The 24770-nt window shown below is 34.1% G+C and overlaps 4 protein-coding genes and 3 non-coding genes across 7 annotated transcripts; 5 read left to right on the top strand and 2 right to left on the bottom strand.

Annotated features, from left to right (window-relative positions):
• Positions 1–861: 861 nt before the first annotated feature.
• On the bottom strand, positions 862–3912 carry LOC106616017 (uncharacterized). The gene is made up of 5 exons (XM_036358655.2): positions 2703–3912; positions 1782–2621; positions 1559–1720; positions 1280–1441; positions 862–1207 (listed from the first exon to the last, which is right to left on the bottom strand). Exons 1-5 carry the CDS (start codon positions 3678–3680, stop codon positions 1073–1075), a joined length of 2277 nt encoding a protein of 758 aa, XP_036214548.2. The 5' UTR covers positions 3681–3912; the 3' UTR covers positions 862–1072.
• Positions 3913–3992: 80 nt separating this feature from the next.
• LOC106616036 (uncharacterized) lies at positions 3993–5097 on the top strand. Its single transcript, XM_014232484.3, has 2 exons — positions 3993–4228; positions 4323–5097. Exons 1-2 carry the CDS (start codon positions 4160–4162, stop codon positions 4785–4787), a joined length of 534 nt encoding a protein of 177 aa, XP_014087959.1. The 5' UTR covers positions 3993–4159; the 3' UTR covers positions 4788–5097.
• A 276-nt stretch (positions 5098–5373) lies between these two features.
• Positions 5374–5455, top strand: TRNAS-GCU (transfer RNA serine (anticodon GCU)). The gene has a single exon. It is a non-coding gene; the product is annotated as a tRNA-Ser (tRNA).
• Positions 5456–7377: 1922 nt separating this feature from the next.
• TRNAS-GCU (transfer RNA serine (anticodon GCU)) lies at positions 7378–7459 on the top strand. The gene has a single exon. It is a non-coding gene; the product is annotated as a tRNA-Ser (tRNA).
• Positions 7460–7913: 454 nt separating this feature from the next.
• TRNAS-GCU (transfer RNA serine (anticodon GCU)) lies at positions 7914–7995 on the bottom strand. Its single transcript has one exon. It is a non-coding gene; the product is annotated as a tRNA-Ser (tRNA).
• A 5854-nt stretch (positions 7996–13849) lies between these two features.
• On the top strand, positions 13850–21851 carry LOC106616041 (uncharacterized). The gene is made up of 2 exons (XM_014232490.3): positions 13850–14165; positions 20448–21851. The coding sequence occupies exon 2, from the start codon at positions 20468–20470 to the stop codon at positions 21755–21757; it is 1290 nt and encodes a 429-aa protein (XP_014087965.2). The 5' UTR covers positions 13850–14165; positions 20448–20467; the 3' UTR covers positions 21758–21851.
• A 1214-nt stretch (positions 21852–23065) lies between these two features.
• On the top strand, positions 23066–24362 carry LOC106616040 (uncharacterized). Its single transcript, XM_014232489.3, has 2 exons — positions 23066–23608; positions 23672–24362. Exons 1-2 carry the CDS (start codon positions 23467–23469, stop codon positions 24253–24255), a joined length of 726 nt encoding a protein of 241 aa, XP_014087964.2. The 5' UTR covers positions 23066–23466; the 3' UTR covers positions 24256–24362.
• Positions 24363–24770: the final 408 nt, after the last annotated feature.

Genomic DNA, 24770 nt, shown 5'->3' with positions numbered 1-24770 from the left:
CATGCATATGTATTTATGTATTGATGTCAAATAGTTTGTAATTTTTGCGAAAATGCATAACTTAATTCATACATACATACATATATACATAACTAAACAAAATGCAGGCGACATAATTATAAAGAGATTAAAAGGGAACAGAATTGAAATATGAAATTATTTAGCTGCTAAGCATAACGACATAAGAATTATAAAAATATACTTATATACATTATATATATACATAAGTATATGTATATTATATTAATGAAAACAGAAAATGAATTGAAATGAATAAGAATATGAAATAAACTAAAAAGAATAAATCAGAAAAATTTCGTGATTTTTATTAAAAAAAAGAAAACAATAAAAAACGTTCACTTCTGCTGCAGCGAAGCTATAATGTAGGAGCATTTCTTTTAGTATAAAATTGATTAAAAATCTTTATCTTAATTATGATTGTCCAGTTTGTATAGCAGCTATTGCTATGGTGATACGATTCGAACATTATGTTCGGCAATTGTAACGTTGGCTTGGTCAATAATCTGTGTCAAATTTTGTGAAGTTAACCTGTAAAAAAGTTTTTCATACATTTCTCGACTTTTAACGTTTACGTTGTATGTATGACAGCTGTATGCGATAGTGGTCCGATCTAAACAATTTGTTTGGAGATTGTTCCATTGTGTTGGTAAATAATCCATGCCAAGTTTCGTGAAGATATCTTCTCAAATAAAACATTTTTCCATACAAGACAAACATTCAAAATAAAATAATTTATTTTTTATTTTTAAAGTCTTGAAAAATTTCATATATTCAGTTCTTCACACTTAAATATAAAAATTAATTACTACATTTGCTAATAATGCAATTTACTTAGTTTAGTTACAAAAGAAAATTTTATGATTAAAGTTAGCAGCGAAATTAAGTAACTAATATTGATAAATAACGTGCTATAAACAATGAATAACTATTATTTTAGTATTTTTCACAGAGTTAAACATGCTATATACATATATACAAGTATGAGTATCACGAGACTTATTAGCTTGCTATGCTGAGATATTTATATAATACTTTTGCTATATAACTAGGCTCATTTTCCCACAATCGCTCTTTGCATTTCCTCTGGATCCTGTACACCCACTGTGAATTCCAGCTTCAGTATGCCATGGTGACTCTTTGGAAAGGCACTGGGTAGCCACTCAAGTTTAAAACTATTTTTATATTCCTGAAATAAAAACAAAAATATTATTAAATTGAAACCCGAGGCTAAAGACTTTGTGAAAAATGAGAAACTTACGCTGTTGCCACTTTCAAGCCAAATATGTGTCTTATATAGCGACAATTTGGGATAAACCCGTTTGTATTTGCCGTTAGTAGTAGGCACAATTGGTTGTATTACATATGGCACAAATTCGCCATCGGAACTGTATTCAAAAATGCGTTCCGTCTCCAACGAAATCTTGAAATGTAAGCAAACAAAAAATAAATAAATAAAAACAATTTAATTAGTATAGTATTTGGAGTCAAAATGAGAGAAAATGCTTTCACTCTTATTGTTTTAGTCGGCAGTGCTTACATTTTTGGTGGTGAAAATGCGACGCACCGTCGATGCATTCGTAAAGTACCAAACATACTTTATAAGCCCTTTGTATTTTCCCGTTTTTATAACAGTTGTGCTGCTAGGCATACGCAGCTTTACACCGGTGCTGAAAGTTTTGCTAAAGTGAGCAAATATTTCCTACCAAATGTAAAATCATGGCATTAAAATATAATTCCAGTAGCAAAAGGGGCTAACAAACCTCATGAACATGGAATATATGCTCCACACTCCTTTCTTCCACAATACCAACACTATCATTGATTACCTCAATAACATAATCCAGCCACGATGAAAAGGCTAGCGATGGTTCTTTGCTACTTGAGACTATACTCTCATCGTTTGCTGGACGCTGTTCCAAAGAAGTAACACCATTAACGATTATCGATCTCTTTTCTGGTAATGGTGGAAATTTACGTGTATTTAAACTATTCACCAACTCGGAAGCTTTAACTGGGCATTTCTTGACCACTGCAATGGTGGGTAACTGGATTGGTGGTGCCTCGACCACGTGATTGGACTTTAATAACGTATTATTATTGTAAATGGTTGTAGAATGTGTTAAATCTGCGTTTTCTAGAGTTGTCGACTCTGTAGCGCAACTATCGATCGGTGTTGTATTATTTAGTATTGGCGCTTCCAATATACTTATACCGTTCCCTAGCCATGTATGATCTTGCTGCAACGTGATGTCATCAGTTGTCGATAAGTCAATTTGATCGGTGAGTTCAAATTGGTCCATTAACTCGATTTTGCAATCACTCAGCTCCAAATGTGCAGTTGTCACATTGTTGGCTAGTGCTGATGATGACAGAGATTTTACGCCATTGATGAATGGAGCTTCATGAAATTTTATATCCTCTATGTCTTCTGCAGTAATGGCAAAGCTTAAACCTAAATTCGGATCACCAGGATGTAGTATATCGCTGTGATTTGTGTTTGAATTTGTAGCTATGGAATTATCCATTATATTTTGGTTATGTAGTTGTTCTATAGATTTAGTCGGATTACTCAGGATAATGTCTTCGAAGTCGGGAATATTCTACGAACGTAATTAAATATAAAAATTATATTATAAAACAAATAATTATTATACCGATCTATAATATTTGTATTGACTCACCCCACCAGACATAAAATCACTATTATAAATAAAAATATCATCGCCTGGTCGACTATCACCACCGCCCATGTCAAAGTTTCCACCGATATCAATGCTTAAACCAAACAGTGCGTCCTCCTGCGTTGAGTCCACAATTGGCGTCTCAATATAAGTAGGCATCCAATACGATTTCAATGCGCTTGCGAAATTTCCAAACATCGCCTTACCTTTGCGATTACTTAAAACAGCCGCCAAAACTAAAAGGATGTGATCGCACACCTCTTCCTGCATTACAACGGAATTATCAGGTTCAACAATGATTTTCAGTTTTTTACATGAACAGGAATATATTCCCTTTTTTGTAGAACAGCCATTACCGATAGCTGTGACATGTAATCGTCCAGCTGGAAATACTTTCGATATTTCACATTTCACCACAAATAAGGAATTGGATATACGTTGCACTGCAGGCACATTAATTTCTTCTTGTTGATAAGTATTCCACAAACGTTCCTTGTGCTCATTATCTAAGCTGTTCAAGTTCCACAATACATCGCGGGAAATAGTGAAGACTTCCGCTTTCGGAGGCGAATCTGGTTTTGTTGTACAAGCTAAAATATGCTTGCAAATATCTGCATTATTTGATGCTGCAGGGCTGCAGTTGTAACATTCATATTTTTTCGTATCGTTTTTGCTTGATGCTGTAATTAACACAAAGTTGCGAGGTTGTGCATTCTGTTCCTTTTTGCGTAGGGAGTATAGTGACTTCTGTTTATCCAGACTTTCCAGCTGCACTGGATCTAATGGTATATGCGTACGAAGCGCCTCTTTTCGTAATTTACAAAATTGATTTCGACATATAGAACTACGTACACCATTAAGCTGGCCACAGCCGGGGCAACGCTTCAATCCACGTAGTGATCCCCGCGAAATCGGTGTTGATAAGAATTCAAATTTTTTTGGTAAGTTACCTAAACCCGCGCGCACTTGATCCGTCATTGTGCTTAAATCAACGAAATTTTCCCCAATCTTTATTTTTGTTGTGGTCTACATATTTTGCAAAAAGCAACGAACACAAAACATGTGTTGCAGGGTTGCACAATGCAATAAAATGTGGCTCAGACAATATTTCATAGCGCTTCTTCCAAATAATAACATTTGCACTTTTAAATAACTTTTAAAGACTTATGCGATTAGTAAGTGTATGCAAGTTATATTTACAATTAAAATATTTTTAAAATAAACATTCCCATATTTGGTTTTAAGCATAAAAGAAATTTAGCAAACAAAATTATTACAGTATGGCAATTTTAATTGAATTTTTGTGAGCAAAACAGAAATAAGAACAGACAAAAGAAAATACTCAATATTTTTTTAGGAATCACGTTTATTAATTAATTAACAACAGTACAACGATATTTACCCACCTGGCCTTAAACGCTATCTGTCCAAAGCATTCGAAACCACAAATTGTTATAATGTTCCTCTTTGTAACCATTGCAGTGCTGTGCCTGTTGTTGACCATTGTAGGCGACCTGGTTAAATTGGTAAGTGAATAGTGGCTAATAGCAAGTGCCACCGGCATTGAATCAACAATATACATCAAATAAGACTATTGTTTAAAATATTTGTTTATTATAGTTACAACTTTCGAAAATTTTTCGTTGCGTTTCTGGTTCTGCCTCCAATGATGAGCTGCAACAGCAACTAAAAGAGGCCCGTGAAAAGGTTGAACGCATACGCCAAGGGTCGGCTGGAACTAGTCACTACACATACACTGTAAAATTAATGCGTGCCGAAAATGAATTGAAATCTATTCAGTCCAAATTGCGCAGTGAAGGCAATATACAGCGTTTAAAAGGTGCCTCAGTCGAGCTTGTTGTGGGCTACCTACTGAAAGGTATCATTTCACTGGCACTCTTCATTATCACAGTACGTAATCGTTACGCACCAGTTATAGTGTTTAACGAAAATATTAGCTTTGAACCTCTTGGCGGCCTGTTGAGCTTTCCAACGGGCGTCCCCAACGCAATATCTGTGCCGTTTTGGGCATTATCCTGCAATAGCGCATTCCGATTGATTCTCAACGCTCTCAAGGGAAAGTGATTGTATTGGTTTTGGCAATATCATTGGCATTTGTTTCGGTAGCAGTAAATTAGGGAATAACACAAGCTTATTTATATGTGTATAACTAGAAATTGTTTTAGCTTTATTGTGGTACAAAGCAGATCATTGTACTTTTGCCCCAATATAAACAGAACGTGGAGATCTGAACTGCCATAAAAATATTGCATTTCATACATTTTCATTAATTCACATACGTTTATTTATTGTGAAATAGTTTGCAGTACATTAGGAAATATTTTTATCGAATAAAATAAAATAAACTGATATAAAGTTTTCTAATAAAAAGTAACTTTATTTGTTTTCCAGAGCACAAACAAGTGTTGGTTTAGTGGAAACTTAAAATAAGTAGAGATGAAAAGAAGTAAATATATTCTTCTATATACAACTTTGATTAATATTGTAAAAATGTTCCCAAGAAAAAGAATATATTAGATTTTGCCATACAAGCTTTTACAAAGTTCACGATTGTAACAAACATACTGAATTCGTAGACGTTGTGGTCGGTAATGTGGTGCCGCCAGAGAGCTTAATAAGAAAAAGAAACTCGGCGCAAATAATTTATAAGGACGAGGTGGCCGAGTGGTTAAGGCGTTGGACTGCTAATCCAATGTGCTCTGCACGCGTGGGTTCGAATCCCATCCTCGTCGCATGAATTTTTTTTATCACAATTTTATTTATTACCTATTCAAAATTTAAATTTTAAATGAATTATTGATATTATCTTCGTATGTGTAAAACTCGTTATCATTCCGGTTAAGTAAACCCGACCGACATGTACTTGAACTCTAGAATGAATTTTACAACAAACTTTATGTATTGTTGGTTACTGTTATCATTAAAACAACAGTTGGAGTTACCACGTTTTAGAAAAGTTTTACATTAGTTTGCTTCAGCAATTAATTTTTTAATAATTAAAATAACAATATTTTCGTCTTTGAACAATCGTTTAAACGACTTGGCACAAACCACATAGGTTCATAAATTAATTTTGCTTCTGTAAGAGGGCTGCACTGCACCAGAATTTAATCGATATATTTTTCAGTTCATTCTGGCCTTCCATAAGCATGTCAATAAATTTTCCAGCTGTCTGACAATTGATTGGTAAAATATAACATTTTGAGTAACGCAAGTTATTGTATTAAAATATGAATGAAAATAAATTTTTTGTCATAGGTAGGTGGTAGAGTGGATGTCTGAGGACCCATCTAGGCCTTTAGGAGGCCCATTGTGAAACCACCGGGATTAAAATACCCCTAGTCTAGAAATCTCTCCTCTCTGAAATACCCTGTGCTCCCTATGAAGTTGATCAATATAAATTTTTTTATCTTTTCCTATATAAATATTTGTATTCATATAGACGATGTTCTATAATCTCTTTATCTTCTACCTCTTGACAGCTTCTACAATAGTTATTTTATGGTGCTCCCAGTCTGCTGGCATGTCTACCAATTAGGCAGTGACCTGTTAGCACTCTTACTAGAATTCTTATGTCATTCCTCTTGTCTTAATCAAACACTCTTTTTTTATGAAAAAAATTCTGCCATAGGAAGCAGTAAGCAAAATTTTGAATGGTTTGTTTCCTACAGCCCATATGAGCACCTAAGAGCATGAACCCAATAGACTCAGATAATCAGCTTATTGCCAACAAAATTAAATTTATCGAGATAGCTGACACCATAGAGATATCAAAGAAGCTTGTTGAATGTTCATGAATATTCGGGATTGCGAAAACTCTGTACAAAGTAGATACTCTGCGAACTCAACGAGCGACCGAAGCACCATTTTACAAATCAATGATAACGATTGCAATACTCCAAATTTACTGTAATATATGCTTTGGATTTCTCCCCTAGCAGCTTTTGCCTGTCTTCAGACTTTGAGACAATAGTCGGTGGAAAGAAAACGTTGAAACTGAGAGCTTTTCTGAATCAAGAAACAAAAAGTACCTAAAAATTGGAAGATCATCATAATCAGTGTATCACTCTCGATAGCAAATTTGTTTCATAATACAAATATATGTTTTTCTTCAAAGCGATACAAGCTTTACAGCCTGTCTGTTGTGTAAACTCCTGCTAGGGGAAAGAGAGAGAGAGACACAGTAACTAAGAATTAACGCGGTATTTGCTTATCAAGAGGACGGATAGCTGGTTGTAGCCTGTTATTCGATATTTAAGGAAAATAAAATGAAAAGTGGAATCTTATTAACGCAAGTTATGAGGAATCTCAGCAATGGAGCCATTATGGTATTCTAAACTTTAAAATCTCCAAAGATCTTCTTTTGATCTATTATAGCACATATTATACTACAGTAGAACTTCGTGAAACTTTGTGCTGTTGTGGGCTTCATCTACGTATTGGTAGCGGTTAAATAACACTGATCTTAATATATTGCTCACAAATCACAATATCCGAGAATTTACAGCTATGGTTTTACATAACCGATATAAATTATGATTATTTTCTTGTACAATAATATTATAATACAAACGATCTCTTTAACTTTACCGACTTAGGGATGGTAAAGCAGTGTTTGTTGTGAAATAAACACACGAGTCATTTGGTATATAACGACGAGGTGGCCGAGTGGTTAAGGCGTTGGACTGCTAATCCAATGTGCTCTGCACGCGTGGGTTCGAATCCCATCCTCGTCGAATAATTTTTATTTAATTTTGAAAATTTTTAAATTAGAAATCTAAGAGAAAAGTTTTCTATAACAAACTTTGATTTCGTTTAACTAATGATAGTGATAAAAGTACGAACGTTGTATACAATAAAGATCTAGTTACTGTATATATGTACGTATTGTATATATTTGTGTGGTTACAGTTAAAGTTCCAGAAGCAAGAGTTTGGATTTAGTGATGATTTTAAAGTTATTTAATGGTAAAACCCAGATTTTGATTGTTTCTAATAAAATAACTTGCCATTAGTAATATGTATAATATTTGAGTGTATGTATGTAAACACTTTCTACTAATACAAAATTGACTGATTTTGACATAAACCACTGATTTAAAATTAGCTTAAATTAAATGGAGAAATTATCGTTGAACATTTTATATATGTACTTATATGCATATTCTATCAGCAAGCAAAAACCAATATTCGACGAGGATGGGATTCGAACCCACGCGTGCAGAGCACATTGGATTAGCAGTCCAACGCCTTAACCACTCGGCCACCTCGTCTTCTTGGAAAACTTTCGCCGGTAAACCGTTTCACAATCTATGCACCCTACAATCAGTAAACAATAATTTATAACAACAATTAATAAACAAAGGTTTTAGAAGAATCGCACATTAGACATTAATTTTGTTGTAAATTTCAATTGGCTTTTGCATTTGCTAATCTTTGATCAAGTAGATGGAAGCATAGTGTTATCAAGTCTTCTTTTTAACTGATAATAAGGCAATATTTAAATTTGTATGAATGCCTCGAAGAGTTGAAAATGCAAGCATTATGTAAATATATTTATAAATATATAATATACATATGTAGAAGTATGTATGTCTATACAGAAACCATACTACTTATATGTAGTTTGTCGAGTACTTATTTTTGCAAGCAATTACTACTCTGCTCTGCATAACTGTTCTAAATGATTTTTAAAGCAACAAATCGCATTACGCGTAACTTTCAGAGGTTTTGACATGAATTGTTTTATTTTATTTATTTTTTTGTTTTGTTTTTTACTTTTTCATTTAACATTTGCGTCAGCTATTTACCTTTCGTTACTTTCTTATATTTATGTATGTCGAAATATGTATGTAAGTATATGTATTGTATTTTCTCATTAGCATGCATATATACTTGCATGTTACTTATATGTTAACAGTTATCTCTATATAAACATACATTTATACATAATTGTTGATAGATCTGTAATTATTCAAAAGTGTTTACACAAACATTTAAAAATCCATTGAGTTCAATAAGCGCCGGTAGCCGCTGGTAAATGAACTAATAAAAATATTATAAGCATATATTTGGTGGCTCTCATTTCTGCTGACCTATATCGGATTTCATATTCATGCACTCCAAAGAGTGGCCCTTGAAAGACTCAGGTATTTCAAGTTAATGAGTTGTTAAAAAATTGAGAAATTAGTTATCTTTTTTTTCAAAATCAGAGTCAAGTTCAACTGAAACTTGTTTTGATTGCACTGTCTCTTGATTCTTAAAATTATAAATAGTATAGGTTTAAGTATTTCCCTCACCGACCGACGGCCAACTATCACAAGAGAAATTTACGATCATATAGTAAATTACAGTTATATGTATTATAGTAGACTGCTACGGTTAAATTTCAACTGAATAAGTTCCGTGTGGAAACAGTTGATCTCGTGTGAAAACAACCGTATCCGAGAATTTTGAAAATATTCAAAAATACCAATTTCGTTCGGAGATTCGATTCTTGTTATTGGTCGCCCAAAAACGGCAAACTCGTATGTAACGTGACAAACGTCCACCGTTTCGTATTGGCAGATCACAGATGGAAGGTGATCGAGGCATCTACGATGCCTGCGGAGTTGGAACATCGCTCAGTCTAGTGTATCGACTATGTTGAAAAATAAATAGAAAATTTTCTGAATTTTTTTCGTAGGCTAAGAACTTTTTGGATCGCCCTCGTACTAAAATAGACACAGATCGTACTAAAACAATATGTCTATTAACAAGGTGAATACATTTTGGAGCTTCACATAAAGAAGAGGTTAGAACCTGGTGCGTTTATCGAAGTTACGCGAGGACTACAACAAATATTTAGATGGAACGAAACAATTTCCTGGCACGAAGAGGAAAATTCGTCAAAATATTTATGTAGGTTGGCGTTGATAATGACAAATAACGCATACAATTAAATAATGTGTTGTACTAATTTTAAAAACTGTTAAATCATAGCTGACAACTTGTGCTGTTAGAGGAACAAATACGTCACTGCTGCGTTGGACAAATCAAATGGAGAGGTACCCTACGCTACTTGAATTGCGACAATGTGACAGTAAAAACGACAACCGATATTAAATATCTAGGAAAAATACTCCATTATCTTCCTTAAGAAGGAATTCTATTTTAGAGGAGCGAATTTTGAGCGATTTTGACAGTAGGTGTAAAAAAACAATTGCTAATTTACGAACCATTTTTTTATAATTTGTTTATTCATATTTCTAAAGTACACGAAATAAATTTCATTACAAATAATTTATACGGTTATGCGTCCTTGAAGTATGGGAGAAATAGCCGGCTGTATGCTCGTCTTTGTGGTCAGTTTAATAATAAAACGACAAATAACGGATTCTTCGTTAGTATTAGTTTCATAAAATGGCGGCTACGCAAAGCAACAACACAGGTCGATTTTTCCACTAAATTTTTAAATTTCTCGAATTTTTCAACACAATAAAAGGGTAAATTTCAGAAAGATCTAACGAACGTGACAAGCGCTCACTTTTAGGTGTTACAAACTACCGTTAAGTGAACAAAAGTATTATACACTGTGCAATATATTGTGAGGGTATAATAACTGATATAAGTACTATAGTAAATTGTATACTCGTTTGTAAATACTCCAATTAATAAAACCTATCATATACTATGCACTTCCAACAAACTTGTGATATTATAACGCATTCATAGCAACCAGATAAGATTGTAGAATAAATTACGCATTTGATTACGTAAGTACCAAGCAAAAATATATAGAGTAATTTGCGTGTTGCACCGCAATTTACTACAATTCTTCCAAGTAATTACAAATAATACTCACATCCAGCATATTTTCGCAGCTTCTTAATGAGAGAAGGACAAATAGAGTCAACAATCAATTAATCACTCGTTTATGGAATTTAGACAATTACTATATTTAATTAAAGCAACACATGTTTCATTCATTATTGAGCTCCGGAGCTGTCAGAGAGCCTCTGCATTAAGGAGAAGGACAGGGTAAAGCGTTGCTGTAGTACTACTTACATACTATACAGTACTTATGTATTCATATGTGGGCCGCTGCAATGGCTGGGCGGCAGTAAGGGAATGGCAAAAGAACTTGAACGATCTGTATGAACTTGTTTACAAAACAGGATAATTGAAATTCTTCGCGATGAATGCTACACGTGCGAAGGTTTCTGCTTAGAACAGTGGTCTTTCACTGAGCGCACTTACTCACTGCCATATAGTTAGAATGTTTCTGATATATATATATATTCATATGTATGTGTGTGTGTTTGCTTGTGACTTGACAGAAGTGCCACAAATAGTTGGCACTCCAAACGACTTGATATTTTTAGATTGTTAACTGTGCGGGAATTTAGGTGCAATTATGTGTGTTTAAGGGCATCGAACGTTGACTATAAACAATTGCTTACATACATACTTACATACAAATATGTCAAGTAAGTTTTTAACGTTATAACAAGGACAAGGACATGAGGACTGAGACTAATTACACGAAGCATTGACACATCGTAGGAATTGCATTTTATTTATATCTAATGTGTAGAAAGGTGTGGTGAACACTGATAGCTTGAGCCAAGTGCTCTTCTAATGGTTGAAATACTTGAATTATTAATTGCGAATTTGTATTTTTTCTTTTTCTTTTTTGGTTTTTTAACGTATATAAAAGAAAAGTGTATAACATTATGTTTACTAAATTAAATTCTCGGCTAGTTTATAGACAAAGTAGCTTTCGTCGGAAAAACCATAGTGGTCTTGTGAACTCAAAAAGTACTTGGATGCTGAGTACATGTTATCATCTATATGATGATCAACCGATCTGATTAAAATTTACACGAACTGAAAATTTGATACAGTTCTGACGTCATATTCATAAACCAACGTCACGTCACCAGTAATAATGGTTTTGATGAATCTTGAGTACTCAGCTACGTTGTCAATCATCTCTTTTGCGACCTCTACTCTGTCGTTTTTGCAAAAGATTCAGGTATTTTGATACGAGTCTAGCATTGGCACACTTCATACACACTTCATTAACCAAATGTCTTGAGTCGTTTTACAAGAAATGTTGAGTTCCTCTGCAAGCACCGTTATATCATTATTAACAGAGGTGGATGGATGACTTTTGGCCATACGTTCCAAACGAAGTTAAAAAAAATACTATACATGGACGACTCGCATGAGCCAAGTTTTCGAGGACTTCACGATCATTTAATGCTTTAAATTTGCTTCCCAAATACTTGTGTTCGTGATAAAATAGTCACCCCAAAATGATTCTACAACATTTTTAACGATTGCGTAGCTTAGATTTCATTCGAAACACAAAATTTCAAACAAACTTGTTGTTCAGTTTATTTTTCCATAGTAAAAAAATGTTTGCGTCTTAAACAAACAGCTGTCAAACACCCACTAATTGACATAAGGGGTTCAAAGTTCACACGGACATAAAACAGGATTGCGCCAGTTTAAAAAGACTAGTCTGAGTCAAATTTAATGTTTGAGAAGAAGTACTGTGACTCTTCTACTATAACGACGACTGTCACAAATTTACTTACCGAATTTCAACGATATCTCAATTCGTTCTATGATATATCACCCCTATGTTTCCTGAAAACTAGGAAGATAACGTAATAAAAATCCATGTTCTCGTATTGGCATATCGTCGATTGAAGGATACAGTAGACATCTCAGAAGCCCTCTTGGGTTATATACTTTATGAAATGTTGGGAATGAGAAGGATGTTCTATCATCCGAAAAGGAAATAGCTATCGTTTTCTGGGAATCGCAAGGTGTGATCTACATCAACTACTTGGAGAAAGGCAAAACGATCACAGAGTTCTACTATACCGAATTATTGACGAAAAATGCTCTACCACCATGACCCAGATTGAGCTCTCTACGACTTCGTTTGGTTTACAAACGACACTTGCTTTACCACAAAACTATTTTCAGGCGTGTAAGAGAAGTTGGAGACCCATTGGGTCAATTGTATCGAGCTATAGGGTGATTACAATGGAAAATAAAACTCCATTTATCAAAAAAAAAAAATCGTAAGAAAAATACCAATCAGACCGATTAGTATAACTCTGAATGAGATATGATTAAGTCCTGCTACTCTGTCAGCCTTACCCGAACTAACTATTAAGTACAACAACATATCTCTTTAACTTAGTGTGAGTAAAATATTAACTTACTTAAAAATATATATAAATATATATAAATGTATATATAACTCTTTTGTAAGAATCACAGAATAAAAATTACTACCAGAATATCTTAAATAATTAATATATGAGTAGCTTTGCATTTTTAGACCAATTAAAAGCAAATTATGCCAATTATGTTGGCAATATGCATTATACACGTGCACTCTTACTTTAATCCCACACTGAACTAAATACCTTGAGAGCTCTAGTTCTAATGGAAAGCGACAGAACGCGAAGCAGAGCCAATGACCTTCGCCTCATTAGTGGCAACATCATCTTAAATTTTTTTATTGCACTTAAAGCTTAGGCAACACGAATTGCATGTGCATTCTCTGATCTAATAAAGATGGCATGATAATTTAACGAAATCGTAGATATTCCACTTACTCAATTCTATTTATGTAGATATGCACCAAAGTATCGAGGCAATAAAAGATTTTACACCTTCGTGACAGATAATTGCTTTTCACTAATTTCACATTTTGAATAACAAGAAGAGGCTAAGAAATCATTTGCTGTCACTCCCATTGATTTGAAAAATTATCATATTGCATTTTTAATCAGAAAAGAGGCGGAACATAGTAGCGCCATCAGCAGCCAGAAAATATACGAGGACAGGTGGATAAGTAACGGATTTCTTATAGAGAAATGTGGACTCAAAACGTGGACCAAAAAAGCTCAATTTAAAAATATAAATACCTATATCATATCAAGGACGTAGAATCCTGTTGGAAAACTGTTGACTGAAAATAAAATTGAAATAGAAATAGAACATTTCAGTTAAGTAGCATCATACTGCTATTCCACTGAATAAAAAACTATTATATAGTAAGTCTGTAATCAGATTTACGCACAAAAACAAGTATTCTTGTTACAGAATTTTTCGCCTAACACTTACCAGTAACATCCAATTCCTCATAATTGACCACGACAAGCCACGCTTTCTGTCTTTAAAACATGTAAATGAGATTTTGATTGGCCTGTTTACTTGTGTTTACAAGAATATCAAAGTGACCACATCTTACGGCCAGCTGTTTTCCTTTCGTAGCAACACGATGACGTTGCGCATGCGCCTCTGCGCAAATATAAAGAACTGTCTCAGCGCCAATGTGAAGTCATTTTAATTTCGCGGCTTGCAGTGCGCAGTACTTTCGAGTGTACAAATAAGTGTTGGGAAGTTGGAATTTAAGTTGTTTTTTACAAACAAGGTGAATTCAATTTTACAATTAATGATTAGAAATTTAAGAGAATTCGCAGAGAGATAAATGTTTTATAAACAATTTTATTGTAGAAAATAATTTAATATGATTGGAAAAGTAAAAAATAAAAAATTAAATTTGTGTGCAATTAGTGAAATATGTGTTTTTATTGAAGTGATCAATACATTTTTTTGTTTAAATATTTTACTATAATATTCTATAAAAGTTTTTTACTAAATATTGATCACTTTTAAGGAACAGAAAATATTATTTTTAGCGAAATATATTTTTTTTTGTAAATACTAATATTGAATTACTTATTGTTTTAAATTTTGTTATTCAACGAAAAATTAATTTTTATAACTTTGGTTTTTAAATTTTTTTAAAATTATTTCTTATAATTACAGGTTTCATACATAAAGAACTAAAATTTAGAGATTATTTTATTAAACAGCTAATAATAAAGCCAAAACGTTAGCTTTGGTTGCAACGAAGTTTCCATACAAGAACTTGATTTTCATCGATCAGTTTGTATGGCAACTAGACGCTATATTGGTTCGATTTAAACTAGAGATTGTTCCAACGCCTTTATCAAATAAACAAGTTTTTCATACAAGGCCTGGGTTTTGATCGATGAGTGTGAATGAATTATTTGTTAATAAAAATGTCGAAAACATTTAACGGATATCTCATTGAAAAGCTGAGAAAAAATCGTAAAGAATAGGCATTCATTTTTTTCAAGCGTTTAAATTTTGAAAATTAATAACTCTAAAATGTTTCATATTAAGTCTAAATAAAAAAATACGTATCTAATATTTTACCTCAAAGAACACAAAAACAAAAAAAAACGTTGATTTCGGTTGTACCGAAGTTATAATACCCTTCACATATACAAATGTTCCTTACAAAAACTTGATTCCAAACGTTCAATTCGTATGTCAGCTAAAAGCTATAGTGATCTGATCTGTACAATTTCTTCGGGGATTACATTGTTATCTTAGGTAATAATTCATGCCAAATTTTGTGAAGATATTACTTGAAATAAAAATGTTTCATATACAAGCACTTGTTACTGGTTGTTCAGTTTGTATGACAGCTATATGCTATAGTGGTCTGTTATCCGGTAGTTCCGACAAATGTGCACCTTATTAGTGCGGAAATGACAGGTTTAAAATTTCAGATCGATAACTAAAAAACTGAGGGACTAGTTCGCGTGTATACAGACAGACGGAAATCAACTCAGCTCATCATGCGGATCATTTACGTATATATTTTATAGAGTTTCTTTCTGAATTTTACAAACTTCGTGGAAAACTTTACTCTGTTCAAGGTGTAAAAATTAAATTTGAAAGTAAGATTTTCGATTTTTTAAGACTGTTCGACCCTCCGAAAAAGAGTTTTTCTCTAACAGAATTTCTGATATCGAATGCCACCCACTTGCAATGAAGCTTCACAAGTTTTAACTTCGGAATAGCTAGTAGATTTATAAAAAGTTATTTCATGTCAGGTATATGAGGTCAAATTGAGTGAGTTAAGAAATATAATTGGCATCTCAGAGGAACGTGTAGGTCGTAAGTTTTACAGAAGATAAAAAAATAAAAAATAAAAATTTTATGATATGAATTTGTCCTTTTATCACCGTATTCAACAAATTAAGCTACAAGCGAGTATTTCTTCTTATCGAGGCTTAAAAAGTTTTCACTGAAATAAGGAGGTCGAGATGAAAGCAAACGCCTATTTTGTAACCCTCGAAGCTTCACACTGTTGAAACGGCATCGAAATATTGGAGGAGGTTACAACAAACGCATTACTCTAGAAGGAAATGATGTCGGAGTATAAAGCCATATTTTCGTTCAAATTAAGTTCTTTCATGGTTAGGCCAAAGACTTTTCAGTTACTGCCGTAATAGTATTACACAGATATACTAAATATACATACATACAAAATAACCAATACATATATGTGATGAATTGCTAAAAAATAAATTTCAGTGTTTATTTTTAAAAGTGTTTGTATGTAAAAATAAATAAATTCATTACATAGCTTTCTAAGGAAAGACATGCAACCAAAATTATTGTGATACTGTGCAATACAAGTATGCTTATAATTGTTGCATGTACGCAAGTTATGTTGCATTTGTCGTTAAAGTGCATTAGGGATGGAGATATGCCACCGAACTTTTTTTTTAATCTTTTATCCACGAATAATTCTGTTCTTCGAATTGTTTGCTATTTTCTTTTAATACCAAAATACTTTCATTAAAGAGTTACATTCGCTTGCACGTCGAAAATTCGCTCTTTTTGTATTTTTTTTTTTTTGAAGAATTATTTTATTTGATAAAAAATTAAGAAAATGTGCATTTACAGAGTTTCATGTACTTTAACAATTGGCTCATATTAAAAATTTTGTATTCCCTTGCTTCCTTAGACAATTTCCAGGAGGACCTCCGAAAAAGGTCCCTGCCGGTGAGCAAGATTTTTTGGTTTAACTATATATGAAATCCAAAAATGTAAAAATAAAGTTGATAATTATAAATTAATACAATAAATGATCGAAGAACTAGTCAAAATTACGATTTTTGACAAAATGACGGCTACCCAAAAAAGGCGATTTTATGAAAAGTTTACACTTCAGAGTGGCTTAAAAATTATTGTCAAAATCATATGCATTCGGTCATTAACTGACAAATAGTATATATAAAAAGATCGTGTGAAAATTTTCGAACCGATCGGATTTTTGAAGAAATATTTCGCACCGACTTTGAAAACCACGTTTCGAGAAAAACGCGTTTAAAGTTTTGGGAGTCAATTATGTTACACTAAGTTGAAAAATTCTCACAAATAGGCTCTTACTAGTAAGTTATCTACGGAACTTTTTGCCGGGTAAACATCAAATTTTGGCAGAATATTCTCAAAACAGTATGTACATTCGATATATAGGATCGATGTTTTTTTATTTGCTAGTGAATACAACCCTTTAATCTAGTAAGATTATGAAAAACTCTTAACATCTATATAGCATTACTAACAGAAACATGATGACAATGAATTAGCTGTTTCTAATATTAATATGGAAATGTACGTATATTGGTGTTAGATACTTCAAAATTATTCGGGATATCAAAAAATAGTGGGTAATGTTAAAAAATCATAATTAGCACCATACAGACTTCAATTTAGCAAATAAAAGAAATTTTGGTGCCGAAAACACAGTACAGTACGTACAACCCTAGTGCACAAATTATAAGTTTGCAGCTCTTATAACTGCATTAGTTTTAAGTAGGTGACAACACTTGTCACTACATGAGGCAATTTCGAGAATAGCTGGCGCTAAAAATAATCACAAAACCGTAAAAGCACAAGGGGAACCAAGCAAATATTACAGCAAGCTATTATGAACGCATAACCACATATTTGCTTATACTCAAAGAAAAGATAGTAAAAGAGAAAGAAGTGGGTAAAGAGTCAGAGGAAGGTTGCAGGTCTACTAGAGCAATAAATTTTGTGCCGATAAAGAATCAACTGTTAGCTAATACCCACATATGTATGTACATATGTATATACTCGTCGTATTACCTCACAGATGTTATGAAACATACGAGGCTGCGAATCTATGCTTGCATTATTGGACCGTTTGAAGTGCTAAGTCACGGTCAGGCCATTGATATGCTGACTTGACTGCACTGACGTATACGTAATGGCTAATCGAAATGAGCTCGCAGAATCATTGTTTACGGTTATCATTGCAGATGCATTCGTCACGTGGCGAGATTACTTAATACGCAATTTTGCCAACCGCAATGCTGATACCGATAAATGATAAATATGCATTGAGATTGTCGTGCATATATGTTAATTCCAAATAATAATCGAATTGCCCAACATTTTTCCGCACGTCGGGTAAACTATTTAAATATCGAATAAGTACTAAGCACGTCTTAGCTCACGTTACATATACAAGTAGTTTGCTCAAAAAAATACCGTTTTCACATTTACATACAGAGTTATATCGTAGCGCAGAGTCTCATAGTTGTTGGTATGGTATGGAAATCCAGTATACATATGTAACTTTTTCTGGGGGTGTTCATAGTTCTTCCGTTTGCCACTGAGCGAATTTGACACTACTTTGTAGTAATTTATAGAATGCATTAAAGTTAAGTATTTTTTGTGGGCCTAACCATTTAAGTTTTCCGCGCCAGATAATTTCGATCGGCATTACCTGTCGACAACCGAAAATATTTTTCATCATTTTTCATTTGTGTTGAGTTTCGAACTAGTGACTTTAGTTTACATATATATATAAATATTATATTATATACATGTAATATTAGTATTAATATATATATATAAGTAGTATTTACACCGAAATTAATAATCACTTTTCAGAGCAATTAGATTGGTTTAGTAGTGATCCTTATTAACTTAAGAAAAATGATATGACTGTCAAACATAATTTGTTTGTTTAAACTTTAAATATAATTATACCCTAAACAGGGTATATTAAGTTTACCACAAAGTTTGTAACACCCAGAAGGAAACGTATAAACCCTATAAAATATATACATAAACGATCAGCATGGTAAGCTGAGTTGATTTAGCCATGTCCGTCTGTCCGTCCGTCTGTATATACGCGAACTTGTCCCTCAGTTTTAAAGCTATCGATCTGAAATTTTAAGCCTGTCCGTTCCTCACTAAGAATCATTTGTCTCAATGGATATCAGACCACTATAGCATATAGCGTCATACAAACTGCACAATCGGAATCAAGTGCTTGTATGGGAAACTTTTTTATTTGACGTAATACCTTCACGAAATTTGGCATAAGTTATTTCCTAAGACAAGATTTTAATCTCCGAAGAAATTACTTAGCTCACTATAGCATATAGCTGCCATATTAACTGAACGATCGGAGTAAAGTGCTTGCTTATTTGGTTTGAAAAGTAACAAGTAAGCAACTAGGTGCGAGAGTAACCGAACATTTCATATTTTTGCAACTTTCGAACTAACGAAAGTCATTATATGTAGCGTAATATAATTTAAGATATTTGCAGCATAAAACTATGTATGCTGTATCCGTTTTATATTTTCAGTTAATTTTGCTAAGATATCTTACATATAGACCGATATATACAGTATAAGGCCAACCGGATGATTGAAATTTATATTATAGGATTTTATCAGTTTTAGGCACAAAAATGCACTGTTTTTAGAAAAACATGCTCTCTCATTATCATAAAGATTGCTCACATATTGGCCGATATATGCGGTAGAAAGTAAACCGGGAGTTCGAAAATATTTACATCAGATATGTGGGGGCTAAGGGAAGTATTGACCCGATTCAATCCATTTTTGACATACACGCATACTCCTATCAGAAAAAAATGACTCTCTCCAAATTGCAGTCATATTACTCATACATTGAACGATATTTTCGATACAATCTTCGCTGTAGGAACTGGGGTCCCAATATACGGTATCTGGGGGCTTGAAGAGTTATCGTCCGATTTTCAGAATTTTTACATAAAGGCCCTCTTTGAGCAAAGTTTTATTCGAATAAATTAATTGGTGCTTGATTTGTATGCTGGAAAATGTAAGAATCGTATGGAATTTAAAACTGTTCTATATGGGTAGTAGAAGTTGGTTGAAATTGGTCGAATAGGTCCGGACATACGTGATTTCACCTAAAGGTGGGCGGTGCCACGCCCATTGTTCAATTTTAATACCGGCCTCCATAAACCCTTTTTGCACTATCGTGGATACAAAATTTAATGCCTCTGACACATTTGGTTATTAATTTATTGCACTTTTAGTAGTTTTTAACAAAACCGTTATATGGGGAGTGGGCGGGATTATCACGCGATTTGTCCTGTGCATATGCGAGTGATTTATTGTAGTTTGAATACAAGTAGTTTGGGAAATACACATAATAAACCTATTAGGAGACGTTTAATGGATTTTCAAACCACAGTTGCCCCTCCTTAATGCGATTCGTATTACCAAATTACAGTTTTGTATTCGATTAAATTTTGTATTCAGGTACATTTACGAATACATATATAACTCTATATCTATCTCGAATAGTTTCAGGTGATACAAACAACCGTTATATGAACAAAACTGTAGTGCTCTGTAGCAACCTGTCGCAAGAGTATAAAAATTGACGTAATCTTTTTAATCTCAAGATAAATACCTTCAAACTTATCAAATACATAAATACAATTATATAATTATTAGATAAACGAGGCGATTTTAAATAAAACATAATTGCGACAGTAATTTTCTTTATTTTCAGCTCTTTAAGAATTTGGCAATATGTTCCTACAACTTCAAAGAAACTGTTATACGCTGAGAGCAGTGCTCTTCATATCCTTCATCTTTCTTTCATTACTCAACCCAACGATGGCTGCTGGCGGTAGCATACCATCGACACATAAAAATCCGGCACAACAACAGCAAATCGGCGCACCACAACAAGTACATATGCAACAACAGCATTCGCTGCAACAGCCACACCAACAACAAGCAGCAGAAATCCATCATAGCATGAATCAACAGAACACTAACCCACAGCAGCAGCGGCTACACGAACAACCGGAACAAATGTTGTCAACACTATCGCAACTATCAACAATAACAACAAGTGGCAACAGCAATCCAGTCAATCATGAGTACATCATGAAAGACGTTGGCGTGGATGAGGAGCTGAATGATTCATATCAATATTTGAGTGACTTAAAGGTAGAACCACGTTTGACTGCTGGTACTAGTTTACCATGGAATCCATATTTGACAACCAATCCGCCAGGAATGATGACTAATTTGCCTTACAATCCTTACGGTGCGATCGGTGGTGGTGGTGGTGCACTAACACCATTGGTGACACCTAGACTGATGCCGTTCTTCAGTTACCCACAACCAGTTTTCATACCGTTTCCGATGTATTTCGCACCCACAGACCTACTCTATCCAGGTTATGTCGGCCCTAGTGGTAATGAAATCGAAGAACCAATGCCCCGTGCTGCTAGTGATCACAGGCCGCAATCTACACATTTCGACACCGCTCCGACAACGGGCTCAAATGCAGCTACCGCTCGCAATTCACAAATCTACTTCATGCGCTTCGCTCCAATGCCTTATATGTTCATGCCGGGCTTGGGCTTTACATCGGCTCAACCTAACCTGCCCGCTTTTCAACCATACACGGTACCCGCGATTAGTCCAGTTTTGAATATCCCACTGAATTTCGTTGCGAATGGTAAACCTACAAATATTTATCAGATGGGTGGCACACCAAATGATTTACAGAACTCCGTTAACTTTAATAACGTTAATCCGTTTAGTGTGCGTCCTCCGTCACCGTTATCCTCAGCATTTGCTTTTGTTGGCGCTCATAGACCGACGGCTGCGAATATTGCGAACAGTTATTCATCACATGGCGCGTTTGGTCAACCGGCACCACCTCAGTCTGCCTTGCAGTCGCTTCAGCAGGATTCGAAAATGACATTACTAAAGCGACCCTTCCTTTTCAACGGTCGTCCGGATGAGATCTACACTTTGCCGAACAATTTTAATTCACTGTACTCGAATTCGGCATATTACTAGAAGCAAAAGCGTTAAACGTAGCATTGGAACTGAATTTCAAAAGTATTATGAGTGTATTTAGAGAAACTAAAAGACTATATATATTTCAATAAAATAATCAAGTATTTTTAAAAATTATCTTGTATTTATAAGGTTGGAAAGCTGTTATACATATTGAAGGTAATATAAAACTTTTTAAAAATTAATAATAAACCCGAACTATAGCGGTGCAAACCGCATACATTACCGCGTGTCGAGATCTCCGCATTTGGTAACTAGGGTTCTATACCACGGAAAAATATTTCAATATAGGCCTAAGTGCTGAAAAGAGCTTTAGTAATATGCGGATCTATAAATTGTTTAGACCATCTTGTATCAAAACTAAGAGCATCTCTATTAAAAAAATTAAAAATTTTATGTTGAAGATTTTAAAAACCGCGGGGCAATGGTATCCCCATATTGTCCGGCGAAAATATAATTTAAATATCAAGCTTTAGAGTTTACGCAATTGTCCGGAGCATTCTCTAAACGAATTGAATTGTTGCTAAAGCCCGATTTACGAATTAGAAGCCGGTTTATGTTATTCTCTAAAGAAAGTTCTACTCTATATCAATTTTTATGCGAGCAATCAATGTAAATTTATATTTCCTTTATGTTTTTGGTATATACATATGTATTTGTAGGTATATGGATATAAATGGCACTTGTTTTTGGAATTTTTTTGAAGCTTGCAGACAAATTGATCGTCCACGGACAGCTGATGAGTTTTTTGTAAGGATTTTTTGTATTGAGAAATGAACTCAGAGCTTAGATCATTTTAGCTAAGAAGCAAACTTGACACACGGCAAGAATTATTGTTGTTTTGTTTGGAAAATAAGCATATTTAATACCGCGATTTGTTCGTTTCCAAACTATATTTAAATAAAAGAAGAAAAGTTTGTCAACAGTCATTTAAAGATGAAGATTAAAAATTGTGAATACTCCCAAAGCATCTTCGAATTTACCACATTATGTTTTAAGAAATGTGCCTAACTTTTAAATTTGGATTTCGTGGGAACAGGTATAGGAAGCCAGATCTCTATATATTTTCAATTGTGTTTAAGTATCAGTATTTTCAAAGCAATAACTCTCCAGCGATCATTTAAACATGAGATTGAATCCTTAAGTTTCAAATTTTAAAATGACGATACATAAAAATTGAACATTGTTGAAAAATATAAAATTTTCATGAAGAGAATTTTTTCCACAAGGAACGATAAAAATATTATCTAACATAAAGCACCCTACTGCACTTGCAGTCTACACACAAAAAAAAACAGAAGAAAGTTGAATATTTGCAAAAAGACATAAATACAAAAGTTTATCCACCCACCACAATTTCATGACAAGCATTCGATGGCTTTTAGCCAATTAATTGTTGACGCCCTTTGAATAACAATTTACTTTACCTTTGCACATACATATGTAACTACAGAGCGGCTCATATAAGGTGCGTATGGTAAGGCAGGTGTAAAGTCACGCCGAAATTGATCATAAAATTAATTGCGCTTGACCGTAGCATTGGAGCACACGTGAATTGCGGTAAATAAAAGTGAATTGTAAATAGCAATAACAATTGTAATGAATACAACGCCAACAAGGATTCAATAAAGACGCGCCTAAAAGTGAAAGAAACTATTGCATGTGAGTGCGTGCAAATTTCTACAAACATCAACAAAACGAGGCATAAGATGATTAACCAGCGGAGCTCACTCCTTCTGCTACTCCTCCTTGTATTGCTATGCGTTTGCGCAGAGTGCGATGCCAAAAAGTGGCGATCGCACATTAAAAAGAAGAGTAATGCACCCAAAATATCAGCCACCTTCCGCACAGGTGAGTTAAATTCGACCACATTTGTTACTACATTCATAAATAACCCCTCTGCCTCATAATTAGTACCACCGAAACGCAAATCATCAATGCCGAAATATCACGCAGCTCCACATAAACGTGACCCGAAAATGAACTACTATCATGCATTGCCCACAAAATGGCCCACTCATATGGCCAGCTCATTGCCGCCCAACTATTATTTGGCGTCATCGTATTACCCCCGCTGGCGTTCCTACCACACTGCACCGTCAAAGTCAGCACTCAAGAAAATTGATTTGACACCTCCATTTACGCCACTGCCGTTTGGTAGCTACTCAATGCCACTGCGTCGCTCCGATGATTTTGATGTTTCGGATAGCAGCAGCATTAGCAGCAGCGACGCTTTGCCGTCCACCACTTTAGTGGACATGAGTGCCTTCAATGCTGCAATAGCTGATGGCTTCTTTGATGCTGATTTACCACAATCCCACACAAGTGGTGAGTTTCTGCAACCGGAAATATCGTTAGGCGGCTGGACACCTGTGGATTACAAGTCATTTATGGCAGATGCCGATTTTAGTCTCTGGAACGAGCAGTTGGGTTTGAATCGACGGCTAGATATGGATGAACTGATGTACAGTAATCCTTATGAAATGCATTTTATTTGATTTCAGTTATTTAAAATACCAATATCTTTTCCTATGAGGTCTCAAATAATTATCCCTTAAAATACTAACTTTAGAATTAGTTAAACCAGAGACATAGAATTTGTTGAAATAAAAATGAAAATAATTTTTATATAAAGTTATATTTAAGTGCAATTGTGTTTTTTGTTGCTTTAATCACAATATTAGTTAAAAATCAGTTTTCATTGTTGCATGAAATTTGCAACTGATTTTTTTGTTAACATCTTCAGTTCGTTCCACGGTTAGCCACATTCATCGATTTATTTTTGTAAGCGCAGCGGGCTCTCTTATTACTCTTACGGAGTTTTAATTCCTTAATTAATTAAGCCCGTAACATCTTTTCACAGTGTTGTATCTATCCATCTTAATTTTCGCAATTTGATATTGTATGCTATGGGTTCCAAATTGTATTTATTGCATAAGTCGTCATTACTGATGACATTAGGCCACCACAACTTGAGGATACGCCCTGAGCATCTGTTAACAAAGTTCTGAAT

The sequence above is a fragment of the Bactrocera oleae genome, chromosome 2, assembly GCF_042242935.1.
Source record: "Bactrocera oleae isolate idBacOlea1 chromosome 2, idBacOlea1, whole genome shotgun sequence".
Classification (NCBI taxonomy): Eukaryota; Metazoa; Arthropoda; class Insecta; order Diptera; family Tephritidae; genus Bactrocera; species Bactrocera oleae.
This window is presented reverse-complemented; position numbering and strand designations above follow the sequence as displayed.